The sequence below is a fragment of the Xenopus laevis genome, chromosome 8L, assembly GCF_017654675.1.
Source record: "Xenopus laevis strain J_2021 chromosome 8L, Xenopus_laevis_v10.1, whole genome shotgun sequence".
Taxonomy (NCBI): domain Eukaryota; kingdom Metazoa; phylum Chordata; class Amphibia; order Anura; family Pipidae; genus Xenopus; species Xenopus laevis.
This window is the reverse complement of record NC_054385.1, coordinates 83,843,603-83,861,557: the sequence shown is the minus strand read 5'-3', so window position 1 is coordinate 83,861,557 and position 17,955 is coordinate 83,843,603. Positions and strand designations below refer to the sequence as shown.

General features: G+C 40.4%; 1 protein-coding gene across 2 annotated transcripts in view; it reads right to left on the bottom strand.

Annotated features, from left to right (window-relative positions):
• Positions 1-3,875: 3,875 nt before the first annotated feature.
• The window catches only part of sos2.L (SOS Ras/Rho guanine nucleotide exchange factor 2 L homeolog), a 52,032-nt gene continuing 37,952 nt past the window's right edge, over positions 3,876-17,955 (bottom strand). For both annotated transcript variants that reach the window (XM_041573041.1, XM_018230509.2), the window contains exons 12-23: positions 16,637-16,759; positions 16,217-16,320; positions 15,244-15,466; positions 13,661-13,780; positions 13,243-13,405; positions 12,181-12,298; positions 11,339-11,511; positions 10,629-10,745; positions 10,063-10,327; positions 7,619-7,660; positions 7,123-7,232; positions 3,876-6,579 (exon numbers count right to left, since the gene is read on the bottom strand). In XM_041573041.1, coding sequence (XP_041428975.1) covers positions 6,070-6,579; positions 7,123-7,232; positions 7,619-7,660; positions 10,063-10,327; positions 10,629-10,745; positions 11,339-11,511; positions 12,181-12,298; positions 13,243-13,405; positions 13,661-13,780; positions 15,244-15,466; positions 16,217-16,320; positions 16,637-16,759 — 2,068 coding nt within the window. In that variant the 3' untranslated portion in view covers positions 3,876-6,069. The remainder of the gene's footprint in view (positions 6,580-7,122; positions 7,233-7,618; positions 7,661-10,062; positions 10,328-10,628; positions 10,746-11,338; positions 11,512-12,180; positions 12,299-13,242; positions 13,406-13,660; positions 13,781-15,243; positions 15,467-16,216; positions 16,321-16,636; positions 16,760-17,955) is intronic.

Here is a 17,955-nt window from a genome sequence, read left to right as displayed (position 1 = left end):
TATTTTGAAATGTTACAGCATTTTGTTTTGAGTACAACACAAACCTATCTAAATACTTACTGCTTAAAGATCTTAATATCAGAAATGGCACTAATGGAAGGTGAGAAAAGATCGAAATAAGCGAGAATTTGATTGGTCTGGGATACAAAGCACAGGCCTCACATCAGTGCAGAGAACGTGCAGGTTTAGCTGGTAGAGGAGCAGTGGTGCATCAGTCTATTATGTTGTTATGGATGTTGATCTATTCTTTGGCTTTGTGTGGCACCGAAAATAATGTGTGGGCCTCAGGGTCGCCTCCTGTCTGCCTTTAACATGGGCTGCCAGTTCAAAACTGCCATTCTGGGCTTCAGAGCTCTGGAACGTGAACAAAAGTCTGCTAATATGATCCCTGAACTAGGCCTGTTAAATGATCAGCACAGACAGCCTGTACCATCATTGTCCACTATTTGGGGCTGTAATAAAATAATGACACACTGGAAAGGAAGCTACAAGGCTGCACCAGATTTTAGCTTTATGTCACAAAAACGATCATACGGCGCAGTCTTCTGACCTGCAACTAACCATTCAGATTAACATAAAGTAGTAAAAGAACAAATCACAAGATGTTCTGGCAATGACAGCAATTGTATGAAAGTTCTAGACTTCTATCTAAATAGTAGTGACCGTTTTCCATTCATATCGTCAGATAAGAAATACATGCTCAGATATCTTCTAACCTGTCCGATCGACTAACGGACCGATCACCATGGCATGAGAAATGTCGGGACACTCCACACACTGCCCGAAAATTGTACGAACCAAATTTTCATTCAACTTTGTCTTTTGTCTATGGCCAGTTTAAAGAAGAACTAAAGATTAACTAAAAAAAAGTAGCTAGAAATATTGTACATATGTTTTGGACTTCTGTACCAGCCCAAGGCAACCACAGCCCTTTAGCAGTAAAGATCTGTGTCTCCAAAGATGCCCCAGTAACTCCCCATCTTCTTTTCTGCTGATTCACTGCACATGCTCTGTGCTGCTGTCACTTACTGAGCTTAGGGACCCACTCACAATATACAGTACACATAGAATAGAAATGTCACAATATAAGGCTGGATCATTGCTGCTAAGAAGCTGAAACTTTAGGCTGGTGCAATAAATTCATTACATAAAATGGCATTTTTAGCCATAATCCTTTAAGGTTTAGTTCTCCTTTAAGGAATAACTGCCCTGTCTGTTTCAACATGACTTGTGTAGCCAATAAGAAAAGCTCAGATACAGAGGCATGAAACCATTCAAGGTAAGTTCTAATAATAATCCCGATCTCCCTGGTTCCTCTGCCTGTACAGTCATGGCCTAAAATATTGGACTTTGCAAAAACAATCGTAATCTTCTAGTGTTCGCATGTCTTATCTTTTGTTTGCAGTGGAACAACACAAAAACATCTTATTCCAAAAAAGTTTCTGAGCGCAAGAGACAGAAGAAGAATTGAAGCCAGTGGCTCTGTAGCCACTCACTGGATGTGGAAACGATAAAAAAAAAATGATCAAAGTTTGAGAGACAAATGGTGGTGAAATCTGATCTCCCACCAGACAGATTGAATCTCAAGGTGCAACAGTTCATCTGTACCTTCTAACAACGCACCAGCCGACCATTAAGTGATGCACAGGCCAGGAGTACGCCGACCCAGGAAACCCTACTGTGTGTTCAACACATCTGAATAAGCCAAAATCCTTGTTGCCCTGGAAACTGGGTGCCGGTGTATGGCTTCATGCAGTCAAGAGATTATTAAAGGGTCATGGGAAAACAAAACACATCAGTTATTCCAGCAGAATCCTGCACTGAAATCTGTTTGTCAAGAGATTTTTTTATATTTAATTTTGAAATCTGACACAGGGCTAGACATATAGTCAGTTTTCCAGCTGCCCCCAGTCATGTGCTCTGATAAACTCCAGTCACTCTTTTCTGCTGCACTGCAAGTTGGAAGGATATCACCCCCAGCAGCCTAACAAAAGAACAATGGGAAGATAAAGTGCTCAGTAGTAAAATCCATGTCCTGCTGTGACTCCATCAGTTACATTGAGTAACAGCCTGCCAGAAAGCAGTTCCATAGTGCAGCACTGGCTGTTCCTGAAAGCACATGACCAGGCACAATGACATGAGATGGCGCTTAAACACCAATATTACAACTAAAATAAATACACTTGTTGGGTTAGGAATGCATTTTACACTATAGAGTGAATTTGCAATGTAAACTGTAATTTAGAAATACAAACATCAAAAAAATCATGGCAGAATCCATTTAAGGTATTTTGAAGAGTAATATTAAACTGTGTTGGAAAGCTGCTTCTCCGATCATCAGAAAAAAGGCCAAACTGAACCAGGTCTGAAAATTACCAGTGGGAGAAGGCATCCTTCAAATATGGGGAAAACTGGAGCAGTTTGTAAAGAGAGCTGCTCATTCATGGCTATAGGACACACTTCATTTAATTCAAATATTCCCTTCTGAAAGAATTAACAATGTTGTGTAGTATTCATCATAAAACAAGAAATTGTAGCAACTTAGTTTTGTAACTTTAACTTTAAAACTATTTACTATTTACTACAAAGATGCCAATAGTTTTGGTCATGACTGTATCCAATTCCAGCTCCCTGCTCATATAAGGATTAAAAATGTACTCATTTAACCCTAATGAACTTCCTCCATATCATATACAGGCCCAGGACTTGTTATACACAATGCTCAGGACCAGGGGGTTTCTGGATAACAGACCTTTCTGTAACTTGGATCGTCATACCTTAAGTCTACTAGAAAATCATGTAAACATTAAGGGGCAGATTTATCAAAGGTCGAGGTGAATTTTCAAAAAAAAAAAATTAGAATTTCAAGCTATTTTTCATGTACTTTAACTAGGGAATAGTCCAAATTTGAAAAAAATTTGAATAACAACATTTATTATGTACCGTCTCTTTATAAATTTGTCTTCAACCATTCACCATCTAAAACCTGCCGAATTGCTGTTTTAGCCTATTGGGGACCTCCTAGAACCCATCTGGAGTCAATTGGTGGACTTTGAAAGATCTATGTTTTTTTGGGGAAAAGCTTCTAATCAGATTTGATCGAATGCGCTATTCCTTTGATTCGTACGATACGAATTCGGCCGAATACGGACCTATTTGATCGAAACAGACCTATTCGACCAAAAAAACCTTTGACTTAATTTCGGTTGGTCTTTTTGAATTCAAATTCAAGTTTGTTCTACTCGAAATTCGACCCTTGATAAATATGCCCCTTAATAAACCCAATAGGCTGGTTTTGCTTCCAATAAGGATTAATTATATCTTAGCTTGGATCAAGTACAAGGTTCTGTTTTACTATTACAGAGAAAAAATAAATCTTTTTTTAATCATTTGGATAAAATGGAGTCTATGGGAGACAGTCTTTCTGTAATTTGGAGTTTTCTGGATAACAGATCCCATACCTGTATTATAAAAAGGGAACTATACTCTGTTGCTTGTAAGGGGTGAGGCACTTGGTGGTTTAATAGTGGTAAAAAGTTACTACAATTCCTTTCTATTTTGTGTTCTTCCCTGTTTATATTCTGCTGGTCATTGAGACTTGTTTACTACTAGTGCAGTTCTGTGTGGGGGGGGGGGGGGGGGGAGAGAAGCTCATTGGGGATATATTGAAGAGCTGGAAAAACAGATTTTTGTTTTTGCCATCCGCAGAAGATAATGTCCTATGATCAGATACTGCTGTTATTAAAGAATGTGTTCTCCGTATTGTAACGTATCCATGAGTGTATAAAAGCACATGGTTCGCTGCAATAAATAGACATTTGGAGCAATCTACAACAGATATTGTTGTGTCTATAAAGAATCATACACACAATCCCTTAATATTAAGACTGATTTATTACATTGGTTAAGAACACTGATACAAAGCACAGTAAAAGGCCATGGACCAGGAAATAAAACGTGGCTTGTAGACATTTATACAAACACGAAGATCCTTGAAATCAGGTGAAACCTCAGTCGATCCGTGGGAATAGTAACCAAACCTTTCACTGGTAAGAGTAAGTTTGCAGAATGACAGTGAGTAATTACAAACAAGGATTCTACAGCACATTAAATGCAATGAGGAGCATTCTACGGCTTTACCAACATGAACAACATTAGCTCAAAACCGCAGCCTGTATTTTTATCCTGCTAGAGAATTAGTAGGACTGCAGAAACTGGAGCATGTCGGGTTAGGAATTCCGGATTTAGCACTCGGCCTTGGTGAAGGACAAGTCCAGTTGTAATAGAACTGGAGTAGAACACTGCTACTATGGCTGAGTTATTACCCATAAATGCCATCAGTTTGCAAACTTACTCATGGTAGAAAGATTGATTGACGTATAGTAAATGTATAATAGTAAAGCAACCAATCAGGGCATTTCAATGAATGTCACTGCCCCACAGACAAAGTACAAATCGCCATTCACGGAAATAGGGAGGTTTTTTTTTTCTTTTTTGCAGAGAAACAATGAGCAAAGGACTTTGTCCGTACAGAAGCAATTCTACTAAGAGGTGTTTTCTTTCAGACAACCGAGACCAAGAAGAAGCAACAGACAAATGTAGCCCCGGGTGGGCTCCAATGGTCGCAAGTAGACGTGAGCCTGATCACAAGATGGTTTTCCTGCTTCTTAACATGAACACAGACGAGAATGTACAAAAGTGCAAATACTTTTAAAAGAGTGCTCGGGTAAGAACTGATGCTGCTACAGTAGTGCTTCCTTCTACATCTGCTCTGTGTAAATTCATGGAATGTAAAATGGAGACTCTTCTCTATCCAGACTCCATCAAACCTTAATACTAAGGTTGTTAAACTCTGCCTCAGGCATATAATACTTAGATGAAAGCGAACACTTTCTTTTATAGGATACGTCAGCCTTGTTTAAAATGCTGCTGCCTTTAATTATTCCCTTTTCCCACCTTTATCCCAAAGCCTCAAGATGCAGAGCTCAATGTGAGGCTCCATTATAAACTGTTTCTACAGGAGCCTCCCCACAGCCATGTGTCAAGCCAAGTAGAGTCTGGGTATCATTTGGCTGGGAGTTTGCCAAGGAGGCAAATTAAAAAAAAAATCAGGGCAGGATTATAAATGAAACAGTCAAAAAAAAAAAAAAGAAAATAGCAGCTTCTACCCTCAGTAATAGATTTCTTTTGTGATAACGAAGGCGACTTTGCTTGTTGTATTTATCGAGACCCGTAGCAGTTAAGGGGGTCAACATTGGCGAGTTATTTCATTTAATGGTACATTCAAGATTTTGCGCTTTGATCCCACGTAACCAACTTATAAAGAGAAGCTGGCCTCTGCCAGGCCAAACCGAAAAAAGGCACATCTGAATAAGCTGCATGCTAAACACTTGTATTCCATGAGAAGAACATTAGGTAGTGTTTGTCTGAGTAATGAAACATAAGGGGGTCCCCACCATTGTATCTGAGGAGCAGAGACGTCACTTGTTCTGGCTGTTTAACCTCATGCAAATGTGAAGTTGCTCCAAGGGGCAAGATAACTGGAATGATAACACAAAAGGAAAGTTCCCTAGGAAAAAAAAATGTTTAATGGTCTGGAAATTAAAGGCCTCCAGTGCTAAAAGGGAGAGGGAGAGAATCCCAACAAATCTGCCCGTTGTTTTCTTCATTCCGAGTGTCAGGTTTGTGGCTCAGTGCAAATAATGGGTGCCCAGAGAAGAGAGTCTTTTGTTTGGAGGTTACACTGCAGTCCAGCAATCCTGCAAGGGCACAAAGCTCTGCATGGGGAGCAAGGCAATGACTCGGATGAACCTGAGGCAGTTACACGCTGTTAGAAAGGCTGTAGTGTGTCAGTTTGTTCTGAGCTTGCTGCTTTGATCAGTAGCACTTTAGTGTTAATTGTAATACTTTTTGCCAGGGGCCTTACTACACATCACTGTTCCTCAATCGAAAGTCTTTAAAAATGAACCACAGTGCCTAATTATCAAAATAAATAAAAAATGACCCCAAAAAACCCCCGATAGGGCACTGCTGCTCTCTATCCAGTGTCTAAGACTATTATGGCTGTGGTCATTGTGGAGTTTCAGCATTTTCCAACAAAGACAGTCTGTGCAAAGGAGGGTGGGAAAATTCCCTTTTGTAAGTCTTTGGTGGCAGTTTTGGCAGCTGTGGGTTGGAGTTCTGCCGTGGGGGAACTGGAGGGGCCAAATCATGGGAAAGATTGCTTTGACTGGTGCTGAGACCACAACAACGCCGCCGAGCTCTTGGAGACGGGGTACTGGGTGGTGTATTGAGAGAGTTTGGAGCTGTGTTGACTTCCCGAAACCAGTCCTGTTCCCGATGGAGGCGGCCAAGTGGTGGAGGCTGCAGATTTAGAGGGCAGTTTATGAAATGCTCAGGAGGCCTTTGTGGGACAGGGGGAGGGGTATCGGGAAGTGGGTCTCTGGGTGGTGGAGGTGGGGGGCTATGAAGAGGTCCATCAAAAGGCCCTGTGTAGGCAGGAACCCGTGGCTGGATCTTTGGAGGTGGAGGCAATCTTGGTGGAATAGCTGGAGGGTCATCATCCAGTTTTGAATGCCCCTAAAGAAAAGATAAAGCAATAAATGCCTATGACTAGATACAGAAAGTAGGATTTTTAACGGGTGCAGTATCATTATGTACAACACAGCACTACTGCATACACAGCACTGTACAATTTTACAATACAGACATGGTACAAACATGGAGGGCAACATGCAGGGCTGGAACTAGGGGTAGGCAGAAGAGGCACGTGCCTAGGGCGCAACGAAGTGGGGGCGCCAAGCACGTACCTCTTCCTTCAGCCTATCCCTGGTCCGGACCCTTTCTCTCCCATCGGCACTGTCTTCCCCCTCCAGGAATTTAAATATTGAGCGCAGATGCACACTCGGAGCTGTGCTGGCAAGGGGGCGAATCGGCCAGCCGGGTTGGCCCGGGCCTGGCAACATTATAATAAATATACAGAGACAAAGTGTAATTTGGTAATAGACACAGTGGGAAGGAGGTCCCTGTCCCATAGAGCTTTCAAATGCAGTCCTAATAAGTCACAACAACAAATGAAGGGAGGGGTTGTATACTGTTCATCTAACAGAACTTTGTACTTACTGCAAGATTTGACCCCTCTGGATCTACCTTCCTACGAGGAGGCAAAGGAGGTGGAAGCAAAGGCTCTTCACTTAACCGATGCAGACTTCCACAAGAACTGAAGAAGGACCCTAGGGGGAGATACAGCATTTCACTTTATACATTATGTTCTAGTCACATATACAAACATCCCATCCCAACCTCATACATCTAAGGGATATGAAGGATATTGGAAGAGAAAGGAAAATGTTGTTATATACTACTAGGAGCGATCAAGAACCAGATACTTTACAGCACAATAAACAATTGGATTTTATAATATTTTACCAATGCAGGTATAGGATTAACTGGATACAGTGGTTTCCCATAATTAAACATTCAAGCATTAAAATGCCCAATATTTTTTGCCATCAACATGGATTTTTGCATGGATATTTAATATTTAGGAATGTATCAGTCTAATAATCACAGAGCAAAAACAAACCAGTCAAGAAGAAATGCAAGCATATGCACTTACTTGAGTTTGGCAAAAACACCTGGGAAAGCATACTGTTGCTACCTGTGCAAAATAAAGAGGAAAAGAAGCTCAGGTTAAGTAAAGCAGGTCACTGGCTCTTATAAAGAAACACCTGAGAATGTGAGGGACAGGTTCCTAATTTTGCTATGGGGAAGGTTGCAAGTGTGTGCCTGATTGTACCCAACCCACAATTATTTGCAGATTTTGACCTCTGCCATTTGTGGGTGTATTCATTTAATCCAGTACATACAGTCATATGAAAACGTTTGGGAACCCTCTCAGCCTGCATAATAATTTACAAATAAGATAACAGTGGTATGTCTTTCATATCCGAGGAACATCTGAGTACTGGGGTGTTTTCTAAACAAAGATCTTCAGTGAAACAGTATTCAGTTGTATGAAATTAAATCAAACGTGAAAAACGGTCTTTGTAAAAATGTTGCTCATTTGAATGCATCTAACTGCTCAATACTGATTACTGGCAACACCAAATTGGAAGGATTAGCTCATTAAACGAACAATAACATCAAAATTTTCTTTTAAAAAATGCGTTAGTATACATTAAAAATAAACCCACCAAGACAAATTAAACTTTAAAATCGCAAAGTCTTTATTAAGAAATAACTTACCAAAACTCTGCTTGCGCTCCACTTCAGAAAGGACGATCGCGATCCATTGTCCAGTGCTCGATTTCTCCTCCCTGCCTTCCTTATAGGAGATAGCCAGGGAGGAGAAATTGAGTGCCGCATGATGGATCGTCGCCCTGTCGGCTTTTCTGAAAAGAGGTGGAAGCGGAGTTTCTGTAAGTTAATTCTTAATAAAGGTTTTGCGATTTTAAAGTCTAATTTGTCTTGGTGGGGTTTTTTTAAATGTATACCAACAATTTTTTTTTTTTTTTTTAAAAATTGATGTTAAGCCTTGAACTTCATAAGCAGATGAGTCCAATCATGAGAAAAAGTATTTAAGGCGGCCAAGTGCAAGTTGTGCTTCTGTTTGACTCTCCTCTGAAGAGTGACAACATGGGATCCTCAAAGCAACTCTCAAAAGATCTGAAAACAAAGATTGTTCAGTATCATGGTTTAGGGGAAGGCTACAAAAACATATCTCAGAGGTTTAAACTGTCAGTTTCAACTGTAAGGAATATAATCAAAAAATGGAAGGCCACAGGCACAGTTGCTGTAAAACCCAAGTCTGGCAGGCCAAGAAAAATACAGGAGCGGCATATGTGGAGGATTGTGAGAATGGTTACAGACAACCCAAAGATCACCTCCAAAGACCTACAAGAACATCTTGCTGCAGATGTATCTGTACATCGTTCTACAATTCAGAGCAATTTGCACAAAGAATATCTGTATGGCAGGGTGATGAGAAAGAAGCCCTTTCTGCACTCACACCACAAAGAGTCGCTTGTTGTATGCAAAAGCTCATTTAGACAAGTCATTTTAGAACAAAGTGCTTTGGGCTGATGAGACAAAAGTGGAGTTATTTGGTCCAAAAAAAGAAAAAGATTTGCATGGTGGAAGAAGAACACCGCATTCCAAGAAAAATACTTGCTATCTACTCAATTTGGTGGAGGTTCCATCATGCTGTGGGCCTGTGTGACTAGTTCAGGGACTGGGGCCCTTGGTAAAGTCGAGGGCCGGATCAATTCAACCCAATATCAACAGATTCTTCAGGATAATTTTCAAGCATCAGTCACAAAGTTGAAGTTACACAGGGGTTGGGTATTTTAACAAGACAATGACCCTAAACACACTTGGAATCTACAAAGGCATTTATACAGAGGGAGAAGTACAATATTCTGGAATGGCCGTCACAGTTCCCCCGACTTAAATATCATCAAAAATCTTTGGGATGGTTTGAAGCAGGCTGTCCATGCTCGGCAGCCATCACATTTAACTGAACTGGAGAGATTTTGTATGGATTAATAGTCAAAAATACCGCCATCCAGAATCCAGACACTCATCAAAGCAATAGGAGGCATCTAGAGGCTGTTACATTTGCAAAAGGAGGCTCAACTAAGTATTGATGTAATAGCTCTGTTGGGGTGCCCAAATTTATGCACCTGTCTAATTTTGTTATGATGCATATTTTCTGTTAATCAAATAAACATTATGTCACTGCTGAAATACTACTGTTTCCATAAGGCATGTTATATATTAAAAGGAAGTTGCTACTTTGAAAGCTCAGCCAATGACAAACAAAACTCCAAGGGGTTCCCAAACCTTTTCATATGACTGTATTGTACCACACTGTGGAAGCACCATATTTATTGCTGCTCACACGAAACAGTACAGTAACTATCATCATATCTGCCAACAGTTGTGCTATTTCTATAATGGATACATTATTCCATGTAAAACAGACACACACACAACAAATATTGCTGCTCCAAAACTGGAAACCCAGATATATGAAATCTCTCATATCCAACTCCCACATACCAAAAGAAGAGTTGGGATCCAAATCTACAAAGACGCTGAGCTCAGAGCAGGAGGCAGAGGCAGGAGGAGTAGATGGAGTGTTGGGAGAGATTGGAGGGGATATTGTAGATTCGTGATCTGATTCTGTGATCCTGCTGAAGCTGATCTTATAGGGTTCCCTTTCTAAAGGCATCGGATGGCCTCGGAGAGTGCCAGATGAGGACAGATGTCTTCCACTGTTGGGCCTGATACCCGGAGACTTCAGTGAATATGAGGTTTTCCTGGACTGAAAAAAACAATAAACTTCTCATCACATGATCAGTCAGTCATCACCTTTTTTTGCACTATTGAGAAATACAATATAAAGTTGGATTCAGATGGAGTGTGCAGGCAATGCAAGTAATAATGGCTCTAAATCATGGTTGGACGATGCAGCACAATGCCACTATGATGAGTGAGGGAATGTGGGAAAGAATGGGGGTCTTTGTAAAGCAATTGCCAGTATCGCTCTTCCTCCATCTACAATATACAGTATTCTACATGCCCAGCAAGCAAATAAACATATCCCTGACAATCATGTGACATACAAATCTAGGCGGTTGTTTGCAGTTCCTTGGTTCAATCTCCAGTGACTTATTGAACAAATAGTCTGTGAACTCCTTTTCTCCAAAATTTCCCATCGGATTCAGATTCTCAAAGAATCTCTGAAACAATAAAATAAGAGACAGTGGGGGAATGAGAATTAAGAGAGGGCACAGGTAGAGAATAGGGGAGAAAGGCCTAAAAGAAAAATATACCGGTGTCTCACAAACAGACATTATTTTGTCTCAAAGACTGGAGTCTGCGTTAATTGGAAGGTATATGTGTTTGACTAGGGGTGGATTTATGTAAATCGGAGTACAGATACATGCGACAACTACTGGAATGAGACAGATAAGTGAGATACAAGAACTCAACATGCCATGAAACAAACAACTCTGTCTTGTGATGAGGAGGCAGTGAGCAGAAAGAGATCTGTACTTGTATCTGCTGGCCATAGACAGCAAGGGATGAAACCAGAGGATGGTTGCTAAGTGCCCACCCCAGCAACAATTGGATGCCAGTCAGCAGGAACCTGTATGTACAGAATGATGCTGCCCTCTGTCAGATCAGTGTGAACCTGGATTTGGCTCCATTGACATGTGAGCAGACTCTCTGAGTTTTGTAGCATAAAATATTTTCAAGAAGCTTCTCAGTAAGAAAAGAAACTAAACCTGACTGATACAAAGTACAGCTATCCCTGTCTTATCTACTATACCTGTATATCAACTTCTGTCCGTAAGCAATATGGCTGATTCTGGTACTGCTGAATTTCGCCTGTAATCTCAGCCACTTTTCGCCTCTTGCTAAAATTGATCAGTTCTTTCCCCTGTCTCTTCAGAAAGTCTGGATTCCCTTCTTCAGTCTTTAGAATATTCGTCAAATATATTCCTTTATTAAAAAAAAAAAAAAAAAAAAAAAAAAGGATGTGTTTTACAGTTACAGATTTATACTTTTTGTACTGAGCAAAACAAGAATGAGGTGGTGACACAAAGCTCAATAACTTAGCGTCTCCATTCAGAAACCACTACTGTATAGTCTGTGCTCCATTCCCCAGGCAGTCCCTTGCTTGCATACCAGATCTCATCTCAAATACATGAGCCAAATACTTTAAATATGATATACTAAGAACTGAGAGCACAGGGTCCATTACTAAAATACAATGCACAGCTTAATGGTTTCTCATACTGTGAGGCTCACTTATAGACCTCTATTTAGATTCTGACTTCATCCCACAGTTACTCTATCATTTGTGTTATGCGAATATTAAGAGCTTAATGTACATTTTCCTATTGCTTCTTATCCAGTCTTTAATGAAAGTTTTACTGCCTCAGTGTGCAGTTTCATGTGCCAACTTTGTTGTAAAATGCCATTGCTAGTAAAAATATTAGGGGTGTGGCATGATACTGCCCGGGTGGAGAGCAGAATGGGGCAGATAATGGCACTCATTAGCTTTTCCCGCATAGGCACTGTCCTTTAACGATGTTGTTGCTATTCTAATACTATGGATGATGGATATACGACAAAGGCAGAGGAGTGGTTACCAAACAACCAACTTACCAAAAAAAGGCACACAAGGTGGGTTGATTGATTTCAGTTTTGCTAAATATTTTTTAAAATGATCTTGACTGAGTTCCACAGCTTCATCCAGGATTTTCTTCTTCCGCTCCTGTAATGCCTTAAAGGAAAACAAATATCATGTAATAAGTGACCGCACAGAAATGGCGTGACTTGTACAAATGAAGTGTTCAACATGAATTTAATCTAGGATGCTTAACTGTTGAGTGAAGGCACGAGCAGGGGAAGGCACAAATAAGCTGCTTATTTCTAGTGGAAACTCAGTTCTGATTGAAATTTAGATAACTGCACATCTAGATAGAAGAAAATCCCTAAGGGGTTGCAAAAGGGATGCCTCTAAAAATGTGATAAACTTTGTAAGAGTGGATTTGAGTCCATCTCCAAAAACAATAATGCCTGGCCAGTTGTCTCAAGGAGCCAAACAAAATATGTCCCATTAGAACTATTTACATATCAACATGCTACGGAAGCCCTATTAAATGATACATTATCAAACTGGTAACAACATGTAAGTTATGGATTATTAGATATGGTGCTCACTGCAAGTTCTTATTGATGTAAATCCTATCCTTCATTATTTTATGCCAGAAACACTTAGTGGGGTTGTATTTACTCATTTAATTAATCACATACTGAACCAAACGCCAATCAAATTGCCTAAAGGCAGAATGCGATGTTTATTTCCAGCCAAGACACATAAAAAATACCCATAATAAACTACAGAGGAGATGTTGGCTCTTCAGATACTTCTCATTATTATTCTTTTCATTTTCCTACAAAAGCTAAGTTCACAATTAAGATCCATATCTCCCCCTTCAGTCAAGTGCATCTCTAAAGCCTATTTGTGAGCATTGCTATAACCAGCAGTATGACAAATCATTAAGTAAAATGCAACAAACTGACTTTCCAGTGGGTGATACTTGGCAAGTCTAAATCTCCTAGTATTAGTATTGGAATAGTAGTATTAGTAGTAGTAATAGTATTAGTAATAATAATAAAGAATTCAGTGTTTGCAGTGTGGATGTTGAGCTAAACAGGACTAACCTCAAAGGTGTGATCCAGCCTGTACACAGGTACAGAATTCACAGCGCTGACAATTTCTAACACTCCATTGAAGTTATTCAGGTCCTGAAAGACCTGGAGGATTTCAATGATACGGCTGAAAACAGCCACTCTCTCCTCAAAATTCTCAGTTTCCACAAGACACCTAGAAAAGTAGAGAAAGCAGACAGATCCTTAATCAGTTGATGGCTTAGTTTGACCTAAACAAAACATTTCTTGATTTTCCCTATAAAATGTACTTCCTTTTCTGCAGTTTTCTGCCGATTTGTATCTATAATTATGAATGGATTTTTTTTATCAGACTGCACATAATTTGCAGAAGATTGGTGGTTGTTGTAGTTTAGCAACTGGATACGAGCAGAGTAAATGCCCCAGCCTTAACACAAAGCAACGCACATACTTTTCAAACCACAATGTTAGGTTGGTAGTATGGCGAATCATCTTCAGCAAGTTGGGAGAGTTCAGCTCTTTGTCTTCTTTTGTCCATACACTGCCCACAAGTTCAGAGGGTTGAACTGCCCTGAAAGCACCAGAAACAAACAAGTTACACTTCTGCTATAAAAATATATAGAAATTGCACCAAAAACACGTTTGTTTTTTTTTTTTAATTTCCCAGTATTTATATATTGCTGACACAGCAATATATTATATCATTCACACTAGTCTATACCCCAGTGGAGATAGTGATTATGTGTGATTTCTAATAAAAACAAATGTTATATTGCAATCTTGTTATGCCTCAGTTTCGACTCAAATTGAAGCCATGCTAGTGTATTTACTACCTGTTTTTATAATACCTATACACCTAATATGTGACACAGGATTCAGAGGGTTCTGTTGTTTTTTTTTGTCATTAGGCTATTTTCACTCTGGGCTGTTTCTTGGGCCTCTGCTTCTGCTCATGTATGCCTCTGCATTAACAGGCATTGTGTTGGATGCATGCAGACACACACAGCAGATTTTGTCGGCAAAACATGCAAGTATCTGCACTCAGGCCAACAGTGCAGCCCAGTGTGCCTTAATGGAGAATTAAACAGTTTTCAAAAAAAGCCCCTACCCCCCACGTAGACCCCCTCCCTCCTACCTCCCAGCATAGCTATCCCCCCCCCCAGGGCATTGGAGGCATCATCGGAGTTCACCGCAGCCATCTTCCGGGTCTTTGTGTCTTCCGGCGCCTCTGCAATTTCTGCCCATTTCGGCACATGCGCAGTTGTCGGAACAGGCAAATTGCTGCGCATGGGCACTCTCCCACTCAGCTTACCCCCCTATTGTTGTGCCCTAGGCAGATGCCTTTTCTGTCTACCACTAGTTCCTGCCCAGAGTGTGGCACAAAGCTTAGAGTTCAGATTTCATGTATTAATATAGTGTAAAGGTGAATTAATCTGTTTACACTGCCTCAACAAAGCCTCCTTATCGCTTTCATTCTCACTGTTATGCCACAGGCATCCTAAGCAACAGATCAGTAAATATTTGGGAGCCATTTGGATAAAGATCTTGCATTTTGTTGTGGGGCAGCAAGGCCAGGCCTGCAGTTCAGAGTGCTCAAGGCAAGCGCCCTCAGCACCCACCCCCTTGTTCATCCCTTGAGCGTGTGCAACCCCCTGTGTGCATTCTCTAACACACAAATGCATAACTCCTGATGTGAGTATGCACAACTCTCGACAAGCGCGTAGATGCACAGCCTTTCTGACGCCCAAAACTAGGGGAGGTAAGGAGAAGTACATGTCAGTGACCGGCCACATGCCTCTACTGCCTATCCCTAGTTGCAGCCTGGTGGGGCAGAGGCTCTGTATTCTGGGATAATATCTAGAAAATATCTAAAATAAGATCGGAGTCTGTTGTTTGCCAGATATAACTATAATACATGTACCAGGAAGTAAACTCCCCCCTACAAACACAACATGTGTCAATAATAATGTCTTTGAAATCAGTAAAGTCAACCAGAGATATGATGATAGGGACGGGTTTATATATGCCACTTACCTATAAAGGTCAGACTCCATCAGAGTTAGCTGGCGAGCAATTTCTATTGGATGCAGAGTCATGAGGTCAAAGGTTTCACACTGGCCTGCCCGGCTTATGTGCCATTCGATAGGTGGAGGGGGGCTTTCAAATGTGATGTTGTGGCTCACACCATTTGCCTGAGCTTGCTTTTTTCTTCGGATTATTTTTGCTATAGATTCCACCCATTTCTTCATGGATTTTCCTTAAAGAGAAAACCACTTCCATCACAATCATAATCTCTATATATTCCCTAAGCCTTTAACTGTGACTGTGCATATTTATCTAATCAGCGAGACTACAAAGAATGTGATTTGTGCGCAGGCTTTATTTGTATCTATGATTTCAAATCTACTGTTCTACTGACTGCTTGCTGTAGCTAGGTGTGGTGCTTTCCCTGTAAATAGAGTGGAGCTCTACTGACCACACACAGTATCATTCCTCTGGGAGAACTAATGGCTGAAGGAGTGGTTTTACTAAAGTAATAAAGAACAATTGTTGGACACATTTTTTTGGAAGTGAAGGCAATGGTACAAGGAAAGATTTTAGGATTAGGTACAGACCTTGTTTGATACAGTGGTGCTGAGATCTGCCTGCCTCTGTTCCATATGGAGTTTTCATTCAGAAGTAGTCACACACAAAGGTTTTTTGACTACCCCCCTCTTTTTTAAAAAATAATGTCTGAGATGGACAAATCACCTTGTGTACCAGTGAGTTTTATTTTACCTGCCCAAACATATGTTTGTAGAAAAAAAAATCTGCTTATGCTCTCAGACAACTGATGATGTGCATTTGGGTTGAGTAAAAACTTCGGCTGGCAAAATGCTCAAGGTCTACCTACCCTTGTGCCATTGAGCTTACAGGCATTTGCAGAAGTGTAAATGGACACGTGTCACACATTCTACCCTATCCTTTCCAATGCCTACAGTATATGACAAGGTCTCTATGCGCTTACCTCGCACATTTGAAATAAAAGACTCCAATCTGTCGAGGAGTTCCAGGTCTCTTTCATAATCATAGAAGTGATGTTCAACCCAGTGACGAAATACATTTAATACCCTAAAGGAGAAGAATGGTTTCACTTATTTATACGTAAACATGGTAAAGGAACATTAAAAAGTTTTAAAACACCTGTTATTAATGAATAATCTGTTGAATTTCTGCCTATATATTGCACATTTCATGTTTACAGATTAATTGTGTATTTTTAAGTGTCTTTTTGTGCTATGTACTAGCTGGAGCCACATCGTCTCGTCTCACTGTGTATTCGTATACTGCTGAGATGACAATAAAGTTTACTTTGACTTTTGACTACCCGGGAGAAGTTGCCCATTATTCATAGATCAAAGACAAGTTTGAAACCATCTGCACCAACCTGAGTTGCACCGGCTGAACATATTCTTTTCGAAACCTCTTGAGGTTGGCGCTGATCGGCTGCTCGCCTTTCTCAATGGCTATTTTGTCTGATTCTGTGGGCTCTGGATCTGGAATTTCAAATCTAAGGAAAATGTAAGGAAATGTAATGCAGGCACTGAGGAGAGTTAAATTCATTCATACCTCGTTCTAAAAAATGGATTGAGAAATGTAATCCACTGTAATTTATCAAATATAATTTACTTTAACACTGTAAGGTCACACAGAACACACTGGAGTTTTATGTTTGGAGAGATTTAAAAGCATATGGGACATAGCTGGTGGAACTGTCACCGATTCATAACGCTTCAGGTCCAGGGTATATAACAATCTTTTTAAAGAACCCATACAAAGCCCTATTAGGAATGGTCCCAGAAACTCTCACTATAGCCCAATTACATATGGTCAATTTTAAGGGTCAGGGCAAACACTCACATTCGGGGAGATTACCCCGGCAACAAATCTCCTCTTCTTCGGGGGGATTAATCTCCCCAAACTGCCTCCCACTGACTAGAATGTACAACACTGGCGGGATGGCACTCAGAGCGCTGCGTTTTCTGAAGTCGCCCAAAGTTGCCTCACAAGGAAACTTTGAGTGACTTCGGAAAATGAAGCACGTAGAGTGCCATCCCGCCGCGATTTACATTCTAGCTGGCGGGAGGCAGTTTGGGGAGATTAGTCTCCCGGAAGAAGAGTTGGTTTGTCCCCGGACGACTAATCTCCCTGAATCTGAGCGTGTGCCCTGACAAACTGTAGGCAGCCTGCCAGACACTGGCTACACCTTGGAAACAAAGGTCAATTAAGTTGTCAATCCTTAAAACAAAAGTTTATTTTTGCATATTGATAAACAAAAAAACTAGCTAGCATCACCCAAGACAAACATGGCAAAGTCAAGAAAACTTGGCTTGGATTTCCTATAGATATGGTGATACCTTTCCTTCCACTCTGCTATCACTGTAGGACTTTTGCTAGAGAGAGACCACCCCTTTTTGTTTCTGTTTTATTTCTTTACCTATTTGTTTATTTTTCTTTTGATTATCTTTCTATTCCTGTTATATAACCTAATGTTTCAGTTTATGCAACTGTATATCCCGAGATCCTAAGATGTAGATATGCTTATTATACCAGCCGTAAGGCTGAAATATGTTACAGATCTTTGAGGACACATGTTTGCAGAAAAAATAAAAATCATATGGGACAGTAAACATGGTCGTTTGTCACAGTGACACAAATTATGGGGGCTCATTAACCTGATTGCATGCAGCAGAAGTATAATTAATT